The sequence below is a fragment of the Periplaneta americana genome, chromosome 11 (genome assembly GCF_040183065.1).
Source record: "Periplaneta americana isolate PAMFEO1 chromosome 11, P.americana_PAMFEO1_priV1, whole genome shotgun sequence".
Taxonomy (NCBI): domain Eukaryota; kingdom Metazoa; phylum Arthropoda; class Insecta; order Blattodea; family Blattidae; genus Periplaneta; species Periplaneta americana.
The window spans coordinates 121,521,373-121,545,114 of record NC_091127.1 but is presented as its reverse complement, the minus strand read 5'-3'; the positions used below and the strand labels follow the sequence as shown (position 1 = coordinate 121,545,114).

At 35.2% G+C, this 23,742-nt stretch overlaps 1 protein-coding gene across 1 annotated transcript in view; it reads left to right on the top strand.

Moving 5' to 3' along the window:
• Nucleotides 1-3,688: 3,688 nt before the first annotated feature.
• Nucleotides 3,689-23,742, top strand: part of betaCOP (coatomer subunit beta) — a 42,781-nt gene continuing 22,727 nt past the window's right edge. The window contains exons 1-7 of the mRNA XM_069839980.1: nt 3,689-3,991; nt 4,807-4,917; nt 9,368-9,597; nt 14,005-14,174; nt 15,477-15,684; nt 17,677-17,814; nt 20,905-21,097. Of these exons, the coding sequence (XP_069696081.1) occupies nt 4,827-4,917; nt 9,368-9,597; nt 14,005-14,174; nt 15,477-15,684; nt 17,677-17,814; nt 20,905-21,097 (1,030 nt within the window). The 5' untranslated portion in view covers nt 3,689-3,991; nt 4,807-4,826. The remainder of the gene's footprint in view (nt 3,992-4,806; nt 4,918-9,367; nt 9,598-14,004; nt 14,175-15,476; nt 15,685-17,676; nt 17,815-20,904; nt 21,098-23,742) is intronic.

Sequence of the window (23,742 nt, the reverse complement as noted above, 5' to 3'; positions counted from 1 at the left end):
GATGTTTGGATCCTGTGCCTTAATTCTATTCTCAGTTATTATCTCAGTGTATGCTCGATTACACTACCTCTAGCGCTTGAAAGTGGAACTAGCCGCTGGCGCACAGAGAAACAAAACACAGGAAAATTCGCCCAGTGTCCATTCTTTATAATCCCTATTCGCTGGTGCTCCTAATCCCTCCTACGCACACTGTACTGGCTCCCCAGCGAATAGGTATTATAAAGAATGGACACTGGGCGAATTTTCCTGTGTTTTGTTTCTCTGTGCTCCAGCGGCTAGTTCCACTTTCAAGCGCTAGAGGTAGTGTAATCGAGCATACGCTGAGATAATAATTGAGAATAGAATTAAGGCACAGGATCCAAACATCGCCTACCTTATTGTATAATCCAGTAACGCTTTGCTTCAAATAAATTCAAGTTAACAGCTTTTCCTTATTTCTCAGTGACAAACTAGTTGTAATAATAATATTTTATATTTCAGATATCATAAATTATATTATAAAATAATATAATACATCATAAAATTAAATATCGAATTCGTTTAATATTTGTATATAATATAATATAGGTATATGGTTTTACTTCTCGTAAGAGTTTTGTTTTTCCATTTTCAGCGCTATCAAATCATTACATATTTTAATTGTTGTTGGGGTCAATGTCTGAACTCTCATTATAAAGGAACTCTAGAGTCTAGACATTACAGTTAATGAAGGATTTATTATTTTATGGATCCAATTTATTTTATTTGAGTACATAATGTACCTAGATGTATTAATTGTATGTGTTATATTTCCGCTGTGTCGACTGCTAGCTGGTGTGATGTCAGCGCCAACTCTAGGGAGAAGGCAGAATCTGACTCTCTAGGTGGCTTGAAGGTCATTGAAATCGGTCCGGCTACATCAAAGGTACCGACGCGAAGTGTCACTGCCATCGTGATCTAATACAGGCCGTAAGGCAGACCACGTGACTCGCTTAACAGCTGATCGCGAAAGGCGGTCTTTCAACCATATGAATTAGTTGCAGTGCATGAAGAATAACATATATTTCTCTGAAATGCAGTGTAATTGCGTCAGTAAAATTTTAAACAGTGATTGTGAGACGCTTGAGACACAATTTACTTGCAATTTAAGGTATAATATTATTTTTGGTGTGAAAATTACGTTGTTGCAGGCAAAGTTCGTATGTGTAATACCTGCCTTTATTTCGATTAAATATTGCGCCCTTATGTGGTTAAGTGAAATTTTGGTCTTATAAACAGTAGGCTAAATATGTGTAATAATATATACGTGAAAGTGAAACATTGACTGGCATGTAAAGTAAGTTGTGATTAGGCCTAAGTGCAGCGTTACCAATGTTACTCTTGTCTAATCCATTATTGTTAGTTTACCGTATTTGTCTTATTAAATTTAAATTATTGCTCCCGTTTTATTTGTGAATAACCTACATTATACGAGTAAATAATACGACGTTTGATAATATACACAATTTGGACTAAAAACGAGATACATATAGTATATTACGAAAAATTATACCCTATAGTTTCCATTACTGTTACAGTATCTAGAATTGTAATTAGTTGAAATAAAGCACTCAATGTTCATTACGAAATTCTTGCACATTCATTTATGCACGTTTCAACAATTTTCAGTTGCATCGCACGCATATTTTAATGTGTTGCAGTTATAGGTTATGTTTATTCTATCAGTACTTGCCTTATTTCCATATTCGCAATTATGCATTATAATTAAGCATAACGCTACGTATAACTCATAAATGCAATCTGTCTACACTTCAATTGTATTTATTCGTTTCATACGGTACTCCAGTCTGAAGTCTGATTAGTGTAATATGTTACTAGGGCTAAACTAGCGCTGAGGTAGTTCCCTTCGTATTCATACATCTTGCATATACAAATTAGTTCGGTTCGTTCAGGATTTTAATATGCCTTGCTTATAGGATCAAATGCATCTCCACAAAAAATAAATTCAACTGTTTTCAGTTCAGAAATTACCGGAACTATACCTCAGCGCTACTAAGTAATATAACGTATGTACATTTCATAGGAGGGACTGTGGTGAATTTTCTGCCTATAAGTAAGGACGGTAACCGTGTTCTGAAGTTTATCCTAAAAAATATATTCTTCTTTGTTAAATCTCAAAACCGTTTTCGTTCTCAACTTAAGCCTAAAATGTTGACGCAGATAGGTTATGTTAACATGGTAAATTCTCTTCACATAAAAATAACACAGTTTTATTTATTATTCCTGCCACATTATGCAACACATAAATGGAACTTATGCACATATTACATTGAATAAAAATTTAATTGTATTATTTATTTGTTCCCTACTATACTGGGTTGTAATGAATTGTATTTATCTAACCTACCAGATTAACACATAACTGTACATACACTAATTTCATAGGAGGGACTGTGGTAAATCTTGTACCTACAAGTAAGGAAGGTAGATGTGCTAAATTAAAATCACAATAAAAATAATTCTTCTTTATTAAATCTCAAAATAGCTTCCATTCCAAACTTAAAATGTTGATGCAACCAGGTTATGTTACCATGTAAAACTCCGTTCATATTAAAATAACACAGCTTTATAATTATTTCTGCAACATATTATGCGATAAGAACTGTGAAGGGGTCTTATACACACATACACTAAATAAAATTGAGCGCCGACACGCATTAAAGTAATATATTTCACTCAGCTCCGTATACTCAAATAGAAAAGCCCGACTTATCGAGTGACGTCACTCAACCTGCATTACGGCCTGGTCTAGATCACGATGGCAGTGGAAGTGTCCATTCTTTATAATCCCTATTCGCTGGGCTTCCTACCATGCTCCAAAGCCTGCCAGTGATACACTACTACTGCGCATGCTCGAATGGAACAGTGTGCCGCAAGTGTCGAGCGGTAAACGTAAGTCCCAGGCGTCAACAAGAACAGTACACATGCAGTGTTATTTTTACATAGTATTATAATAAAGAATTATATCGCTCACATAGTCTACTGCAGCTCATTGATATAAATTTAAAAACATGTGTTGGGTTGGATCCCCCTTTGGACTTTGGTTTCTTCCGAGGTTTTCCACAGCCGTGGGACTGAAGCCGGATGGTCTATGGCGAGTCCTTGGCATCAACACCTTTGATTTGATTACCTGGTTGGGTTTTTCCGAGGTTTCCCCCACCGAAAAGGCAAATGCCGGGTAATATTTTGGCGAATCCTCGGACCTCATTTCATCTCACTACATCTCGCCAAAATGTAAAAAAATTGTACAACATTGTAAAAATTGTAGAAAATTACTAAATTGTAAAACTATAAAAATTTGTAAAAATTGTAATTGTAATATTGTAAAATGTTGACATGTTCCACATCTTAAAGCTTCATTGCTCATGTAAGATCTATGGAATACAATAAATGAATGAATGAATGAATGAATGAATGAAGAGGTGGTGCACTGCTCCTGTGCTCCTTAAGAGAAATCGCCACTGCACACGACAGTATCACAGTCTACTATATACAATCACGAAGCTTGAGTTTTGAGGGTGCTAGAAACTATAGACTGTGACGGTACTATTTTGCATTGCCTGTAATGAGGCGATATTAACGATCCTAGTGGCGAGCAACTACCTAGTGTTTGCATATTTACTACATATTGAGCTTCGCGACTGCATATACTAGACTGTGACAGTATACTGTGGCCACACATTTAAATCCTAGAATGCTTGCTATTCGGTCTCGGGCTAAAGGTCATTGTCGCAAAAATTAAAGGCTTTGCCGCTGGTTAACAAGGAAAATGCGTCAATAACAATGTCATTCAGTGTTTTGCGGCTCTGCGCCAAGAAAGTTACGTTAACTCTGCTATAATTACTAAATCCACGTCATCGTACTTCTTTATGTACCCGGTGCTTCGGTTATTTTCCTGCAGATAGCGCTAGCGTTCCAAGTGTGGATCCATTTTCTTTGACACGTCAAGAAGGTACAATTTTTAATAATGTTTTATATATTATTTGTGCTCGTCTTAGTTGTTGACCGTTTGAAGAGCTGTATATGCTTAAATTAATACTATGAAACATTTTCATCTTGGTACATAAGCTACATAAACAGAATGACCTGCAGATATTCTCCGGGTGTGGTGTCGGTAACCTCAATTTGTTACATAGAGTCTACGTAATGTGCTGTGAACTTGTGTTAAAGCATTTTAAGGAATAATTATAAAATTTAAATTATTTCATACAGCATAATAAATTAAAGTATTACACTTCACTTGTAACTATTATACATTACTGTCACAGTTTAGGTTGTATGCAATAGTGTGTTTTGCATTCTGAAACTTGGTTTATTGCCAAATATATGGTTATTTATGAAATAATATGTTTACATTTATGAAACTTCTGCTATTTATAAACCGCTACATAGATTTTAAAATTGTATTAAACTAATTTATTACTTGATCACAATATTACACTACCGATGATCTATTTTCAAGTGATCGTAGGTATATTTTCTGTTTGACATGTGCTTGTTATAATACATGGTCCCTAATACATTTTCGCATATAAGGAAGATTCATCTACCTCTACACCTCCTTGAAAATTGCCACTTCCTTTTTCATAAATGTGTACTAGGGATGGTTACTTATCTACTTTACTAGTCAGTAATTTTCTTTGAACTGGCTGACGTGTGACCACATATTCTGGACTTGACACATTAATAACATGACGAAACTATTAGAAATGTCTCCTATTGATATAGTCTCTGAAAAGTTGGATTTATTTGTATTTGTTATTTCAGAGCCCTCCGTCTACACAAACATGGTTACTGTAGAGCAACCATGTTATACATTAATAAATTTACCATCGGATTCAGATCCACCCAATGAGATGCAGCTGAAGATGGATCTAGGTATGTAAGGATACTGTAGACTTAAATATAAGTAGACCGGGCCTGCATATTTCATAGGAATAAGAGAGATTAATTCTGTTAAAAAGTTCCATTTTGTTCAAGTAAATGAATTTACATATTAATAAATGGAGAAACGATTGTAGATTAAGATAAACCTATATTAACTTTTTATTTTTGTAACAAATGTCGGCTTCATCTTAAAGCGTTATGGCGTACTTATGCTTATGTTTGTAACAATTTAATGTTACATTTGCATTTTTGCTGTATACGAGGGCCATCAAGTATCTTTTTTGACAACATGTAACTTACATTGTAAGCAAACAAGCGACATCACGTAGAAGGTACAGAGCAAGAGCATGGTGTTGCAACTAGCAGCATTCTCTTTCCCTCCCACAGAAGTAGAGGCAGAAAATAGGCGGGTATGCAGACAGAAATTTTGTGTGGAAGGAATTGTTTAATTTACATTACGATAAGAACTGAGCTAAGAATATGTGGCAACACTGTTTTCATTTGTTTTGTAGTGTCAGAAAGGCGAGTGACGGATTCATTTTCTATTGGGTGGGCCAAGTGAGCAGCAGGTAGAAGAGAGCTCAGAAATAGATGTTAAAGAACTGTTAGAAGTCACTTCTTTGCTTATTAGGCCTACAGCTTTACAATACAATACAATAAATATATGTACATATCAGTCAGAATCTCAAACAGGGCTCATTGTGTAGTGTGTATACTAACTGGCTCCGCAGGAGAAGTGGCATGCAGAATGCGAGCACTTGAGGAGTTGTGTTGGTATCATGCAGATAGTCATTGACCTTGTCTGTATTGAATGCTGGAGGGTGAGGGAGCAAGAGAGGGGATGTAATATTCCTATGTGTTTAAACCAGACACTGTACAGTACCAGCTTTACATCGCTGCTGGGTCGAATATTGCCGCATGCTTCACTGCAGAGCCAGTTAGTATACACACTGTACTTTGTGTATTAAGGTATATGTACACTTTTACATACAAAAAATTTTGTTTTGCATAATTTTGCTCCGTAAAATTTTTATACAATTGAGAATGGTACCAGAAAGAAGATGAAGTGAACAGATCCCTTGAAATTATGTCTAAATTGTTTATAAAAATTATTTTGTTCATAATTTTGACATACAACTAGAAACTTGATAGCTCATATAGTTTTTAAGATAGGGCCACAGTTTCTTCACTGTTTTATAGCTAAAACTATTCTTTAGTGCCTGACATATAGCTATTTTTTATTTTCATTTACATTAATTAAATATTACCATATATGTAACTTATACTAATATTTTATGTTGCATAAATCATGTAAAAATCCATAGATAATTATTAACTACATTAATGTTATTTTACTCATTGTCAGGCACTAGGGGACATTTCAAGCTTCAAAATGACACCAATATCTTCTTGGTATCACCATATTTGGCTGAGATATCATGTTTAAAAGAATTAGATATTCTGAAATTACTATTTGCAGGAAATGAGCCACAAACTTTCAGAGCCTAGAAGACTCAGTCATCATATGTCACCCCTTAAGCAGCTTCATGTCGGTCCAGTTTGTTTCTTTCTGCCTCTGAAATACCTCTTTCTTGTTTTAACTTCAAGTGTTGAATGTTTTTTTTTGGCACTTTTGTCCTTATTTTCCATTGATGCAACAAATCCTGCAATGGTGTTTGTCCCAGGGCTTATGCCCATCCTCCTCAGAATTTTAATTTCTACTTTTGGACTCTTATTAAATTGACGTACAACATCACTGACACACAAATTTACAGTTTTATGACTAACAGTAAAAGATTATAAATTACTTCATTATGTAAAAACGTGTTTTCAATGTAATGATCATGCTCTGATATCTGTGCATCTATTTTGGGACTAGAAAGAATTTTATTTTACAAGCAATGCTGGATGAGGGGATTGACAGCTACGAGGATCACTCCAAATGTAATCCACAATATTTATTTAAAAATTACATTTTTATCCTACAGCTTTGCTATTTTCATAGAATGTAGATACATCCTTCAGAAACAATACGTCACTTTTCCACATAATCACCGCACCTTTCAAATGACCAATATTAGATACCCTCCACAAAACTGGCTTCATTTATACACTGACGGATCCTTGATCTCCAGAGAACAAGGTGCCGGTGCAGGTGTTACGTGCTGTCTCTTCTCACTTTATAGATCTCTTGGGTATGGAACAACAAGTTTTGATGGAGAAATCATTGCAATAAGTGAAAGTCTCAGGAATCTTCTATGCCACATCAGTAAATTTAAAAATGCAGTTACATTGTCAGACTCCAAAGCAGCTATTCTATCAATAGTCTCTAAACACACACCTTCATCTCAAACAGCAGAAATAACCAAAATGCTCTCTCAATTAATATCACTCAATAAAAGAATTGTATTCCAATGGATACCATCCCATTGTGGAATCCTGGGAAACGAGAATGCGGATGCTTTAGCAAAGAAGAGCAGCACTGCTACTTACAGACCTGTTACTAAATCTACGTATTACTCTGTGAAAAGATTTATTAAATCTACATACTTAGACTTCAACAAACAAAATTTGATAACACAATCCCAAGGAAAAAAATGGAACTCTCTGCATCAAAATCCACAGTTAATTCCCGATTTACCACGAAAATCGTCTGTAGCTGCATTTAGATGGGCAACAGACTATGATTGTTTGGCCAAACACCTGCATAGAATTGGAATATATCAGTCCCCTAACTTTCCATTGTGCAACTCAAACCAAGAAATGGATTCAGAACACCTCAAAATCTGTGCTTCAGTGGCTGGTCATGATAATATCTTTGAAAAATATTGGAGTGCAAGAGATCAAATGACTTTACTGTCAAACGCCTGGCATTAGAAAACAACAACAACATATCATTTAGATGATTGCCATGTATGTGTGAAATGGGCCTAAGTCTCAACAGAATTCTTGTGCTAAGAATTCTTTATAGATGTATTGGGAGAATCCTTGCCCTTCCACACTTGGTGGGAGAAATTCTGTTGAATCGTTTTGCAGATTTTGTTTTTTCAAATCAAAACACACAGTGAGCACGCTCCACACCTGTGAAAGTAGCCGTCTTGAAAAGCACTGCTGGTACTTAACAGTGATGGATTTCGGTACTGTGATACTAAAGGTTCGTTCCAACAAACTGTTCATGGATCAGTTCATGTATGGTTCCTGTACCATCTTATGCGCATGCGCTAGTTGAACATCTGCTTTGGGATTGAAACTGGACTGGATGCTGTTGGAACGCTTTCACGGATCGTTATGTACTAAATCCAGAGATGCTATAACTGTGATCATCTTTGCTAAGAATGGGATGCTTAATTATTATCGTTTCGCAGCTAATTCTAATTGCAGAAAATAGAATTTCGATAATTTTCTATAAAAAGATGACAAACAATATGGAAGGCAGGAATTCCGCTAATTCAGTGTCGTGTATTGGGTGACTCTCATCTAAAAATAGTTTTTTTTAATTACTAATTTATGTACGTTATTTATTATATTTTTAATCAAAGTTGCATGTTGAAATTATAATTGACTATTTCAATACCCAAATAATTTTCATTCTCTTTCTTTCTGGCGAAAATTTAAATTGAATTTCTAGTTTTATTATTCGTCTGCACTGTCACTTTTCATCTTAACCTCATTGATGTGAACAGTCGATCATGCCTTTCTTCAGTAGGCCTATCCAGGAGATGTTGGTGAGCCTATGCGCATGCGCGTCTCGTGTACTCATCAGTACATGCCTCATTCCCCTGACTACTTCTGACCGTTTCGGACCCGTGTCAAAAGTTTGTTGGAATGCCCGACTGCAGTACATGTTTTCAGTTCAGAACTGGTTTGGAGTGTGTTGAAATGCTTTTTCTGTACTTCGCATGCTCACAATAGTTACGGACGGTTTCTGACTGTTGTTGGAACGAACCTTAAGTCACATTTCAGTTACACAAGTCTTTTGAATAAATTTCTATAACCTACCATTACAAAGTTGTAAAGTCCTTCTTAAATCAGTCTGTTTATTGGGCATTGTTGCTAATCACACGTAATAATAATTTTTCCAATCCTTTGTGAAGATTTCCAGTGTTTCTTTTCTTTGTTGGATTTGTATATGAAGAATTATTTAGGTATAATTAAGTGCATGATAATTAGATGTAGTACTTGGATAATAACCATCTACAAAAGTGAAAAGGCCAGAATAACAACAGCATATTTGGATTACATTGAGAAGCCTAGGGAAAATGATATAAGAAACTCAGTTTTTTGTGGCCTTAGACAGTCAACCCAACCCAACCAAGAATTTGACAAACTCTCTTCGAATTACCTTGTATTTAGAAACACACCTTCTGTTTATTATGATTTCATTTCCTTTACACTAGCCTATATTAATTTGGGCATTGAATATTGTGTTGGTTTATTTCAGAGAAAGGTGACACGAAAACAAAAATTGAAGCATTGAAGAAAACAATCCATATGATTGTTAGTGGAGAGAGATTACCAGGTTTGCTGATGACCATCATCCGCTTTGTTCTGCCTCTGCAAGATCACATGATCAAGAAATTGTTACTGATTTTCTGGGAAATAGTTCCTAAAACAACTCCGGATGGGAAACTTATGCAAGAGATGATTCTCGTTTGTGATTCCTACAGGAAAGTAAGTTCGTACTCGACAACTGTTTATTTAAATGAGGGACACTCTCAGTTGAATGACGAAAAATATTGACTTTTCATGCTGGAGATCTGGGTTCTAATCTCAATGATCCGACATGGAATCTGTATTATACACAAGCAATTGATAGTTGTTAAGTTGGTAACCCTTCCCATGAGAAAATTATATAATAAAAGATGTGTAGATTTGGATTATTTCTGTAACATCTCTGGCTGTTGTTAGGTGTAAGTTGACTGCGAGTTTTGTGTCTGGTGCACTGATTCCTCTGATCCGCTTTTACACCCTCACCCACAATCATCAATCACTGCTCAACCTACCAGCGATTCTGAACTTGCCATAACCGCCCACAGAGGAATCAGCATGTCCTTTGAAATATTTCCACCTTATATACATGTTTACATGTTAGTTCTTTACATATTTTTAATAGATATAAATACATTTTACCTACTGAATATAACAAATCCTTATTAAAACAATTTTATTGCCTTAATTAAGGGCACAGAATAACCACACGCAGCAGACACATTCGTGCACTTCTTTTGACAGGAATGGTGAAGTCATTTTTACCACTTATCACTCTCTTTCAGGGAGAGCTAGAATTTTTGTATATTTATAATTTCCTTGTATGTTTTTCTAATAACACACATTATTATTATAAATGGTCTTCCAATGGATCCCGTCCCACTGTGGACTGAACAGTAAGGAGAAAGCAGATATGTTAGCAAAGAAAGAAACTAAAATCAACTTAAAAACAAATTTCAAGTTCCCATATGAATCAGTAAAACGAATCATAAAAGGAATAAGTAACAGTGAACAGGCAAAACATCAAAACTCAAAATGGAAAGAATCACTCAAAGATCCAAAACTGATTCCTGATCTACCTCGAAAATCTGCTGTGGCCATGTTTAGGTTGATTACTGGTCATGATTGCCTCAGTAAACACCTCCATCGTATTGGAGTACTGAATTCACCTAAATGCTTACTGTGCACCAGAGAAGAGGACATGGAGATGGAGCACCTGGCTAATTGTGAAACTCTTAGGACATTTGTGGACCTTCCATCAAAATATTGGGAAGCAAGAAGGATGATGACTTCATTGTTAAATCCAGAGCATTAGATACACACACATATTATTATTATTATTATTATTATTATTATTATTATTAATAATATAATAAATTAATTAATATCATTATTATAATAAATAAAATAATTATTATCATTGTTATTATTACAGTAAGTTTTTCGCCCTTTGATAACTTTCCTATAAAGTTTAGATTATGTGAGAGCCACATTTCTTAAAAAGAAAAATGCTCCATCTTATTCTATTTATAGTAATAACATAACCAGGCAGCGCATTTGTGTTACAGTAGATCGAGTAGTTTCTTCTGGTACATCTATTACGTCACGTGGATGCATAAGTAGGGTAGAATTGTAAGCAGGTACGAATAGACTATAAAGCATAGTGCAATACAGGTGCCCCATCGTCAATGTTGTTTATGTAAAATACCACGTTATGACTATATTATGATCTGATTCTTATACTGAGTAAGTTGCATTTTCATTCAGACTTCTGTGTTAATATTATTTTAATTTATCAATCTATCTTATATTGTATTTCATTTTGATCTGTATTTTTTATATATTGTCTAAAATGTAAATATTGTTAATTTGTATATTGATTTTTGTTATTATAATTGTGTCCCTATAATGTCTTGTGATGTAGAAAGAACATTTTCTTAGTTTAAAGAAATTTTTACTGACAGTTATGGTAAAGGATATGAATTTCATAATCTCAGAATAGGCTATATATTTTTGTTTACCGTAATGGAGCTGATTTTGTTAAATGAATTACTTGTATATATTGTATTTACAGAGTATATACAGTTAATGTGTATCACGTTTACTATTATGTTCTATAATATATAAATACTAGTTCAGTATTATCACCAATCTAATTATATTTTCTGTCATATGTAGCACTAATATTTTGTAGAGTGATAGTTTCGCAATTGAATTTGGTATTCCCAAGAAACTAGTTCGATTAATTAAAATGTGTCTCAGTGAAACATACAGCAGAGTCCGTATAGGTCAGTTTCTATCTGATGCTTTTCCAATTCACTGCGGGCTAAAGCAGGGAGATGCACTATCACCTTTACTTTTTAACTTCGCTTTAGAATATGCCATTAGGAAAGTTCAGGATAACAGGCAGGGTTTGGAATTGAATGGGTTACATCAGCTTCTTGTCTATGCGGATGACGTGAATATGTTAGGAGAAAATCCAGAAACGATTAGGGAAAACACGGGAATTTTACTGGAAGCAAGTAAAGCGATCGGTTAGGAAGTAAATCCCGAAAAGACAAAGTATATGATTATGTCTCGTGACCAGAATATTGTACGAAATGGAAATATAAAAATTGGAGATAAGTTATATCCTTCGAAGAGGTGGAAAAATTCAAATATCTTGGAGCAATAGTAACAAATATAAATGACACTCGGGAGGAAATTAAACACAGAATAAATATGGGAAATGCGTGTTATTATTCGGTTGAGAAGCTTTTATCATCTAGTCTGCTGTCAAAAAATCTGAAAGTTAGAATTTATAAAACAGTTATATTACCGGTTGTTCTGTATGGTTGTGAAACTTGGACTCTCACTCTGAGAGAGAAACATAGGTTAAGGGTGTTTGAGAATAAGGTGCTTAGGAAAATATTTGGGGCTGAGTGGGATGAAGTTACAGGAGAATGGAGAAAGTTACACAACGCAGAACTGCACGCATTGTATTCTTCACCTGACATAATTAGGAACATAAAATCCAGACGTTTGAGATGGGCAGGGCATGTAGCACGTATGGGCGAATCCAGAAATGCATATAGAGTGTTACTTGGGAGACCGGAGGGAAAAAGACCTTTGGGGAGGCCGAGGCGTAGATGGGAGGATAATATTAAAATGGATTTGAGGGAGGTGGGGTATAATGATAGAGACTGGATTAATCTTGCACAGGATAGGGACCGATGGCGGGCATATGTGAGGGCGGCAATGGACATTCGTGTTCCTTAAAAGCCATTTGTAAGTAAGTAAGATAGTTTCGCAATGTTAGTGCATTTATGTGGTTAAAAAGTAGCTGGACATACCATTTCAATTTAGTAGCAATCCCACTTACAGTTGTCATGCTCCATTATTATTATTATTATTATTATTATTATTATTATTATTATTATTATTATTATTGTTGTTGTTGTTGTTGTTGTTGTTGTGGTTGTTGTTCTTATTATTATTATTATTATTATTATTATTATTATTATTATTATTATTTACCGAACTAGGTTATATCTTTCGTAGTGTCCTGTCAAATATTTAGTGTCCACACCTGTGGAGTAACGGTCAGCGCGTCTGGCCGCGAAACCAGGTGGCCCGGGTTCGATTCCCGGTCGGGGCAAGTTACCTGGTTGAGGTTTTTTCCGGGGTTTTCCCTCAACCCAAACTGAGCAAATGTTGGGTAACTTTCGGTGCTGGACCCCGGACTCATTTCACTGGCATTATCACCTTCATCTCATTCAGACGCTAAATAACCTAAGATGTTGATAAAGCGTCGTAAAATAACCTACTAAAATAAAAATAAAAATATTTAGGGTTAGAATTTGAACACTGAAACTCCAGGATCTACTAATCGATAACTTTTCTAGCTTGTTTGGGAATGAAAATGCGCTGCCTGATTATAACATTCATAACGTATTTGCTAATATGCTAATACCAAAATAGAAATATGTTACTAAGCTAATTTATTAAGATTCTTCACACAGATAGATGTCATTAGCACAGCAAAAATGGTGCTTAGCAATATCTTCTAACTTATGTGGTACAGATTGGATTGCAAATAGACTTCTTCTCATGACGTAATCTGACAGATTCAATACTGCGCATTACATCTCCTTCTTTAGGATTGCTTGTTCATCTCTCAGTAAAACCCAAGGATGTTATGGAAATAATATACCTCTACCCTTTACTGTTACACAACAAAATATGTATGACAACATTTATCTATTGTATACTTACCTGTGAGATGATATAATTAGCATTATTATTGCTGCTGTAAAACTGCAAATTTTTCTAGGTTGTGTTAGTCTACGTTTGGTTAGATTTGGCTATAACTTTAGTTAGTGCTATTTTCATACTTATAGTTGGAATTGTGTATCATTTATTCTGCGCATTGTAAGTTTACATAAATACCTGTAAACAAGAGTATGTTGGCAGTGATATGCTGCTATGTAAATTTATTAACACTAAAACGTTAAGAAAATAATATATAGTCGCAAAATATTACAGGAACTCTGTTATGTTTGGGGTACATATTGATTTGCCGGACAGTAAAACAGCATATGTTTTTCACAGGATCTGCAACACCCAAATGAATTCCTGCGTGGTTCTACTCTGCGCTTCCTGTGCAAACTGAAGGAGCCTGAGCTCCTGGAACCCCTGATGCCTGCCATCAGGGCTTGTTTGGAACATAGACACTCTTATGTGAGGAGGAATGCTGTTCTTGCCATTTTTACGATCTACAGGTGCTGTGCAAACTTTTGTTTTTGTACGTGTTTGTGTGTAATTAGTTAAAAGTCACCACGCTTGTTAGTTACTTATCTTCATTTATATTTTTTTTAGCTGTATGATGGCAGTGTTAAAAGTTTTGTAATTAAATTAGGAATTTTCCTTAGCTGTTGTAGACAATTCAGAAACTTTGATTTGTGTTCCAAATGCATATTTAACTTTACATTGGAATATGTACTCAAATTATATTTTTTAATAATTATACCTTGACTAACGTTATTACGTGTGTCAATTCTGTATATTTTGATATAAAATATTTTATGTGCTAATTTTTCTATTTTTACAAGAAAATTAATGATTTTAGTGGTATTTTCCAACATTAAAGTTCACAGTAAACCTGAAATTTTCACCCTGTTTTATTAAATTATTATGTTGCTTGTGATAATTGACAATTATAATTATATATTCATAGTTTTACGTTGACAACAATTCTAAGGTACTTAACATTATTTAACATTCAAAGTTGTACGCAGACAACAGTTCTAAGTTTGTCATTGTAAGGTTTGTTCTTCTATTTGTTAGCACACACGAGAATTGTGAAAAAAAAAGTTCACAGTCAACATTAGAAACTGGAACCCATATCGCTTGGAGTGCTCCGTCCACAAACTCACTGTAATCTTCACGTAACGACAGCAAACCTTCACACACTGAAAGTCCAGGACTATTTTTAACTATGTCCTTCAGTTCACTGTATGCAAGTACTGCTACATTAGGTGATAGATTCTTTAAGATTGGCACCTGATCAAAGAGAGGTTTCAAACTGCTTTCAGTTGCATCAAACCGTTTACAAACCATTTCAACTCACACTATCTAGTGCCAGTACTCCAAACCTTGTGCATTTTTCAAACAGAACTTCTAAAATTTCCAAATTCAGATAATGTATTTGTTAATTGCTGAAAAATAGTGTCTTTTCGTGAATAACGACAGAAAATATGCTAAATTCGCGAGTCATAGGATTTTTGCGATTTTTCGCGAGTGTTTCGCGAGTTAAACGTGTAATAATATGATTTTTTTTTATGTGAACCATGTTTTAAACTATGTTTATTTGGTTTTTAGGTTTTTCGCGAGTCACGAATTTTTACTGTCTCTAGTAATTACATATAAATTCCAGAACTTCGATCATGAATGTCTCTTCCCTCAGTTTGTTATTCATTTGCTACATAGGCCTAGCTTTTAAACAAAGACTTTATGAATCTCTTGAAATACTTTGTCTCATTGAGAATGTTCTGAGTACAATGTTTTCTTTTTTATTTCTCTAGAAACTTCGAGTTCCTTATTCCCGATGCCCCTGAGTTGATTGCAAGCTTCCTGGAAGGCGAGCAAGACATGTCTTGTAAGCGAAATGCTTTCCTCATGCTGCTACATGCAGATCAAGAGAGAGCGCTGGCTTATCTTGCATCCTGCCTTGATCAAGTCACCTCATTTGGAGATATCTTGCAGCTAGTGATAGTGGAACTCATCTATAAGGTGAGATGTGCCTTATTTTTATAAGTAGGCCTAGTATAAGGTGTGTGAGGAATAACTAAAGTACATTGTAACTAATAATGGCTCATATCAGTCCTGAGTACTTTGGAAACTGGTTTACAATTAATTTTTGTGGTAATCTCTGCCCCATATTTGTGCTACACTTTGAAACTTAGTTATATTCCTAAATTACATGGCAGGTGATCTTTTCATGTAATTTAATTAACTGCACTTACATTTTATGTCATGGAATCCTATTTTGTGTGTTTTCTAAGGATACAGTGTCTTCAAGTAAACTTGTCAGAATCCTCAAGTCAGTCCTTTCCAGAGGAAGACCTGTTTAGTGATCAATCAATCTTCTTAATGTATCCAGCTGTTTGCTGACAACATAAAGTCTACTATAGTCCATTGTAGTATATCAGTTGTTGTTTTCCACGAGAAATGAGGGTATTTTGATCGGTGTTCATTATAGATGCCTGTTGCTAGTAGCCAGGGCTGTCTTTATATTTTTCACTAAAAAAACTCCAAAAGGAATTAACATTTCAATGGATACCTAGTCATTGTGGTATACCTGGAAACGAGAAAGTCGATAATATTGCAAAACAGGGAACATATTTGCAACCAAGACCTCTTCAAGTGATATCTCTATCCAGTGCTTTTGCTTCAGTAAAGTCTGATTTTATAAACCTATGGATCAACAAAAGGAAAAATTTTTCAGTCTGTACAAGACAAACCAAATGACCTGTTTAGTGATGTTAGAATTAAAGGTCACAAAAACTTAAAATTTAATGCATAGTCAAGATTACAGTTTGGTTGCTACTTCACTAGTTGCTAAGTATTTGTGTCTGTTTAAATTTTGATAAATGAAACCAATTTTAGAAGCTATTGTACTTTATTTAGTATCCCAGAATATTTATACTTGTCTGTAGTTTAGTAAACTAAGGCAATTTTAAGGACTGTTAAGTCTTTTGAGTTCATATAATTTGCCAGGGATACAAATTCACTCTTCAAGTAGGAGTTCCATATGTAACAAGATAATGGAAATAAAAATCATGCTATGAGACGAGGGGAAAAGAAAAGGAAAGGAAATTCGAGGATAATTAAGAGATTAATAACAAGGTATTTGTATTCTCTATTTCAGAATGTGTAAGTACATCCCTGTGAAATTAATGCGGCATGTGGACATATTTGTAGAAATAGTATATGCATTATACAATAACGACAACACAAACATACTTCAGAAAATAGCTTTTCACCACTAAAATATTGCGCAATAGAAGAGCAGTGTGCTGCGATTCTATGTGATATTTATTCTTCTTAAAATCTCTCTTTCCTGAAGTTTCTTTAGTCTTACAGCTCTCATCATAGCGGTGCATTATTTTTATTCTCCCTCAGATTTTTGTCTCTCTCTGGTCACAAAATCTTCTTGGCCACTATGCACTGCTCCCCCATTACACCTTCACGTGTGGAGGCAGCCACTTAATTATGAATACCTCTCTGCGTCATAATCCACAGTTAATTCCCGATTTACCACGAAAATCGTCTGTAGCTACATTTAGACTGACTGTTTGACCAAACACCTGTATAAAATTGGAATATATCAGTCCCCTAACTGCCCATTGTGCAACTCAGGCCAAGCAATGGATTCGGAACACCTCAAAATCTGTGCTTCATTGGCTGACCATGACAATATCTTTGAAAAATATTGGAGTGCAAGAGGTCAAATGACTTTATTGTCAAACGCCTGGCATTAGAAAACAACAACAACAATAATTATGAATACCTGCTAATTTCATGACTGCATTTATTCATCTTGAAAATAGGAAAAAATTGTCCTTATATTTTGAATTACATTCATATTTGAAGAAAACTGTTCCAAACTGCTTTGTAAGCTGCAAATTTCACAGTATTGGCTATGGCTTGAACCATGATCCCTCTAGTTAACTTTGACTTTCTGACTAGGCTTAGTTGTGCTGATGATGTGTAATGTTACAGGTCTGCCATGCTAACCCATCAGAGCGGTCTCGCTTCATCCGCTGTATTTACAATCTACTGAACTCCACCAGCCCAGCTGTGCGATATGAAGCAGCTGGAACTCTCGTGACGTTGTCAAGTGCACCAACTGCCATTAAGGTAGGGTGACCATTAAGTTGTAAATTAACAAATTAACGAGATAATGATTGAACTTTATTGGCTACAGGGCATTACTGTTTGGCCAAGCATCTGCATAGAATTGGAATATATCAGTCTCCTAACTGTCCATTGTGCAACTCAAATCAAGAAATGGATTCAGAACATCTCAAAATCTGTGCATCAGTGGCTAACCATGACAATATCTTTGAAAAATATTGGAGTGCAAGAGGTCAAATGACTTTATTGTCAAATGCCTGGCATTAGGAAACAACAACAACAAGATTGAACTTTGCAGTTTCGTAGAAATATTGTAATTTTTTATATATGTATTTTTTGTAAAAGTATTCATTGCTTTTGGCTTTTCAGTCCACTTGCATGAAATAATACTGTTTCCGTTGAATTTTGATGGAATTTTATTGCAGATGTTTTTCAACTTAGAAAGACACATTATTTTGTAGAACGAGACAGTAACATAGTTGTTAAGTTGCAGTCTATTCACCACGAAAAACATTAACCCATAAATCGTCTAAATCTGTGGTTTCTTTTTGTCAATTATGGTGTTTCCTGAGTGGTGGGAAAAATCCATTATCATTTAGTGAAGTTCTAGTTTCCCTTGCAGTTTTTTGTGTATGCAAAGCCTAATTCCACAGACAGAAACTATGCTTTCCTAACATCTTGCTACCTTAGTAGCAGACGAGCATACATATTACACGTCAATATGGTTTTGAATTCGAATAAAGGCTCTTTAATTTTTTTTACTAAAATTACTATATTGCATATGTGCATCATACTGAAGCCATGTCCCAAAACTACATTTAAAGCTGACATGAACTAGATACAGTAAAACCCCGATAAGACTCTGTTCATGGGAGCGGGTGTAAACCGTGTATTAACCGGGACCGTGTATTAGGCAGGTATATTCATTTTGACTTATATACAGTATCTATTAGCATTTTTCTTTATTGAAATACACGATTCATGAAAGGTAACATAGTATTACTCCATTATGTAATTACTGTACTGTATGTCAAAGACATTTACAATATGTACTGTACTTAATTCTTTCGAAAAAAGTCATTTATAGTTATGTGCCTTGTTGCGTGTTCTCCAAGTCCTCATGTTTACCACACTTCAGTTTCCTCCCGACGTCGCAGCTGCAGTGATTGAGTCACGATTTTTTATTATCGTACTTAATTCAATGATGGGATTCCTAATGAATCAGAGAGTTGTTTCTGAGTAAGAGTACTGTTTTCATTGTACTTTCGTTAAGATTTCCAATTTTTCCAACACAGAAAGCGCTTTTCGTTTAACACTCATTGTAATCACATTCACAGACACTTCAATACACTAAAGGACAACAAACTGACCAGTAAAAATTTCCAGAATTTTATTGCTGTTTGAGAGACAGGGTTAGCAAGAGGGCGAGGTATTGTAACTGTATGTAGGCTTTAAGTGTGCAGGTAAGGAGTCGAATAAGAGAGTGTAACAAGAGGTTGGGGTATTGTATAATATGAAGGTTTAAATGTGCAGGTAAAGGATCGAATACCAATACTTTTCAGGTTAATGGCACCAGTGAGTTCAATGGGCAAGATGTTTCATTGCTTTTGCAGTACATTGCTGAAAATTACATCGAAAATATTCCACAAAAACAGCGTATTATGCGGGATTTGAGCGCAACAAATGGGGTATTTTATAAGACGTTATATATGAAATGTGCAGGGACCGGACAAAAAAAGCATATTACACGAGATAGCGTAATAAGTGGGCGCGTTTTATCGAGGTTTTACTGTAGTTGTATTGTATTTATTAACATTCCAAGGTATTCATACATTGCTTCACAGCTAGAATATGGAACAAGTCAAAAAACTTAATACTATTATAAAGTCTTAATTTATAGTCACAGTCTAGATGAAATATTACAATTGATTTTTTAAAAGAAAAGATCCTAAATATGGCTTTACCTGGGACGGAAGTAAAAGTGAGGCTATATCTGCAGTGCTTGGGAAAAGTGGCATAAGTCAGTTTCCACAAACATTTTTTTTAATAATTTATTGACAACTTACGGAACATCTACTCGTTTGGGAAAAGAGACATAAGTATTTCTCCCATTACAATAATTCATACAGAAGAAAATCAAATCGACATAAACTAGTGTGAAGACAGTTTTTTTCCTTCTCTTGTAAAATTAACATTTTTGACTTGTGCCACTTTTCCCGAGCACTACAGGTATGTCACCCTAATTTTTGGGCATGTAAAAAAGCATTACAGTCAGTTATTATTGTAAATAAAAATCCTACAATTAATCATTGTATTGTCCATCAACAGTTCTTCCCTTCATTTGCAGATGATACTTCTTACTAATCTCTGAAAATGTTATATAGTAATCTAAAAATAGGAAATGTGAAAACGCCTTATTTATATCTGTTGAAATACTATGACCTTCTCATTTCCAAATATTTCTTGATGAATGTCATATAATCTGTTAATAGCAATAACAAGAAACACGTACCAAAAAGTAAGAAACAAATATGATAATCAGCATTTTAAAAAGGAATGGTTATGATATCTACACAGAAGGGGACTTTCTAAATGGTTCTGTTGCCTGTGACATGTATGATAATGATAATATTGTTTCACTATGAACAAATGAGGCGTGTAGTTGCAAAATCAAATACATCAATTTTTTTTCGAAAATGAGTTGTTATATTTCATATCTACCTCAAGATCTGTGCTTCAGTGGCTGACCATGATAATATCTTTGAAAAATATTTGAGTGCAAGAGGTCAAATGACTTTATTGTCAAATGCCTGGCATTAGAAAACAACATATTTCATATCTTCATATGATTCTACAACTGCTGTAGCACTGTTATGCTCCAAAGCCAGATACATCACATGGATTTGTATGATGAAAGAATAGTATTGGTTGCAAATCCTTGGTTCCTTGCAAACGTTTTTCCTTCATACTGAAAAATTATGTTTTAGTGATGTAGGCCTGTCTGATTTTGCAACTAAATGCCTCAAAAATCAGTCCCACATGTGTTGCTAATAGAATGCTTTGAAGCTAGATGGTTGCTTCTGATTGTCACAGGCTGCTGCTTCCTGCTACATTGAACTGATCGTCAAAGAGAGTGACAACAATGTGAAGCTGATTGTGTTGGACCGTCTCATTGCTTTGAAAGAGCATCCTACACATGAGAGAGTTCTGCAGGATCTTGTGATGGATATACTGCGAGTCCTTGCAAGTCCTGACCTGGAAGTTCGGAAGAAAACACTGAATCTTGGTGAGATGATGTCTTCTAGATCTACGTATATTAAGATCTTCCCCCTCCCCCTGCATCCAGTAAAGAGCATTTCATTACTCCCTCTTTTTACTTTTACGAAGGAGGAGTCCAAAAGCTTGCACTGCAGCCTGAGGCTTTTATTATGATTACTGGTACCACTTGTGTTAGGAATGAGTAGCTTCAGAGAACCACATCCTGTAAGTATCGTTATTTAATTGGCATATTGGAGTTCTATCATTTCCCTTCTTACTTCCCAGTATCGTAATGACAGATCTGTACCATTTATCGATTCAGCTACACAGCACTCAGTTCCCTGAGAGTTCTGAAACCTCCTCAGAATGATGCTATCTGTATGTAAGTCAATGATACTACGTTTTGCCGCATCCTGTGTTGACCTGAAACTATTAAACCAATCTTCTTAATGTATCCAGCTGCTTGCTGACAACATAAGTCCACTATAGTCCACTGTAATCTATTCAGTTGTTGTTTTTCACGAGAAATGAGAGGTATTTCGATCGGTGTTCATTATAGATGCCTGTTGCTAGTAGCCAGAGTTGGGGTGTAGTCAATATATACTGCAGGGCTGTGTCTTCTGTAAGAAACTATTAAATGATGATAGTGGAAGTTGAAATTAATGATGGTAAAATGGATCTTATGTCCAGTGCAGAAAGTTATCCAAGAATTGTCCATCAGTTGTTTGAAGGAAAATCTCGGAAAAAAATCCCCGTTAGGTAACTTGTCTCAACCACGATTTGAACTCGGGGCCCGCTCGTTTCACAGGCAGACATGCTAACCGTTACTCCACTTTTCATTACCTTCATCCAGTCATCCCTTTCTAAGAGCAGTGCATCAGTTTTGATATTGCCTATGATGCACCATATGGCAGTGGATCTTATTGCACTAGGATGATAATTTTTTAATAATAGTAATAATAATAATAATAATAATAATAATAATAATAATAATAATGTTTTATTTAATGATGCTCGCAACTGCCGAGGTTATATCATAATTGCTGGTGTGCCAGAATATTGTCCTGCAGGAATTCTTTTACATGCCCATAAATGTACTGATGAGCCTGTCACAATTAAACACATTTGAATGCCATCAACCTGAACTGGAATCGAACCCGCAACCTTGGGCACAGAAGGCCAACACTACCGACTGCAGTCCAGGGCAACATTATTATTATTATTATTATTATTATTATTATTATTATTATTATTATTATTATATAGGTTTTTATTAATGTATTACTATATCTTCCGCACTCCCAGTCTCCAAGTTTCCATTTCTTCCCATAGATTGATTTTGAGGAATATCTCTATTCTTCATCTATATAATTCTTCCATGTTTCCTGTGGTCGTTCTCTTTTTTTTTTCCTTCTATTGGGTTTCCAGGTCATCATTGGAAAAATAGTGCAATGTTTGCCTAGGAAAATGAGAGTATCTCACAAAAAACACCTGTCTATCCCAACCAGAAATACCAGATTTCAGTTGGATTTGCCAGGCCTCCAAACCCTTGAAAAAGTAATTGTAATTAAATTTATACTAAATTCAGATGTGACTTACAAATTGGGAAGAATACTCTGCATCTTGTAAATTGTTGTACCTGGTAAAATAAGATGTAATCACAGTTTTGCTAAGTTATTTCTGCTTAAAATATCAGAGAAGAAGGAATAGGATAGTGATAGCTATTAGGGTATACACACCATCTCTACCAACATCTTTTCCTATTTTCCATTTTTTTTTACTGTGTCTCTGTCTCATTTAACCTTTTTTATCTGTGTGTGTCTAATTTAATCTTGTTTCCTATCTCTAATCCCTGTTTCTCTCATTTATACTTCTGTCTTCTTGTCTCTCTACCTTCATCTGCCTTTATACTGCGTGTTCAGTTCAAAGTGTGTCATGGCTCGCTGTATGTCATGTGGCTAGCCTATGAGCCTAGAGAATTCAATCTTCCTACACTTCCGCAGAGGCGTATTACCTATGTGCCAGAGAAGTTGCCTGGCAAGTACGGCATTCATTCAGAAGAGTACTTACCGATATGTATCGTAACACCTATAGTGGCAGGAATGTGAACTGTTTGGAAACACGTACTGAGGCGAGTTTTTTTCTTACTGTTGGGATATGGGGCGAGGGTTAAGACGATTACTTACGTACAGTATTTGTTGACATTAACTTGGATGGTCAACATGGACATGGAGCATTTGATTTGAATTGTGGAATGTTGCGGTACACAACCGATGATAACAAATACCCTGCATACGTCTTGCCCGTGCAAAACACAGTTCCAAAGAGATTATGGTAGCACACAGACTTTACAGACCGCCATCTGTTGCTACGACGTTCAAGTTATACCATACACGTTCTCAAGTTCAGATTGAATGCCTTGAATAATAGGCAACTTCTCTGACATAAAAGCTGAAACTCGCTTCAAATCACTGATTCACAACAATGACGTCATGACACTTTGAAATGAACACCCAGTATTGCCCGCACTTTCTCTGTTTTCTTTATTTTAATAAAAAAAGTAGTATCTTGCTGATATTTTTGGTTGTATGCCGTGAATAGATGTATAAGTTCTTGTGTAGTTAGACTTGAAAGACTTAGACTGATTTAGGCTTGATATAGATATGTTCTGCA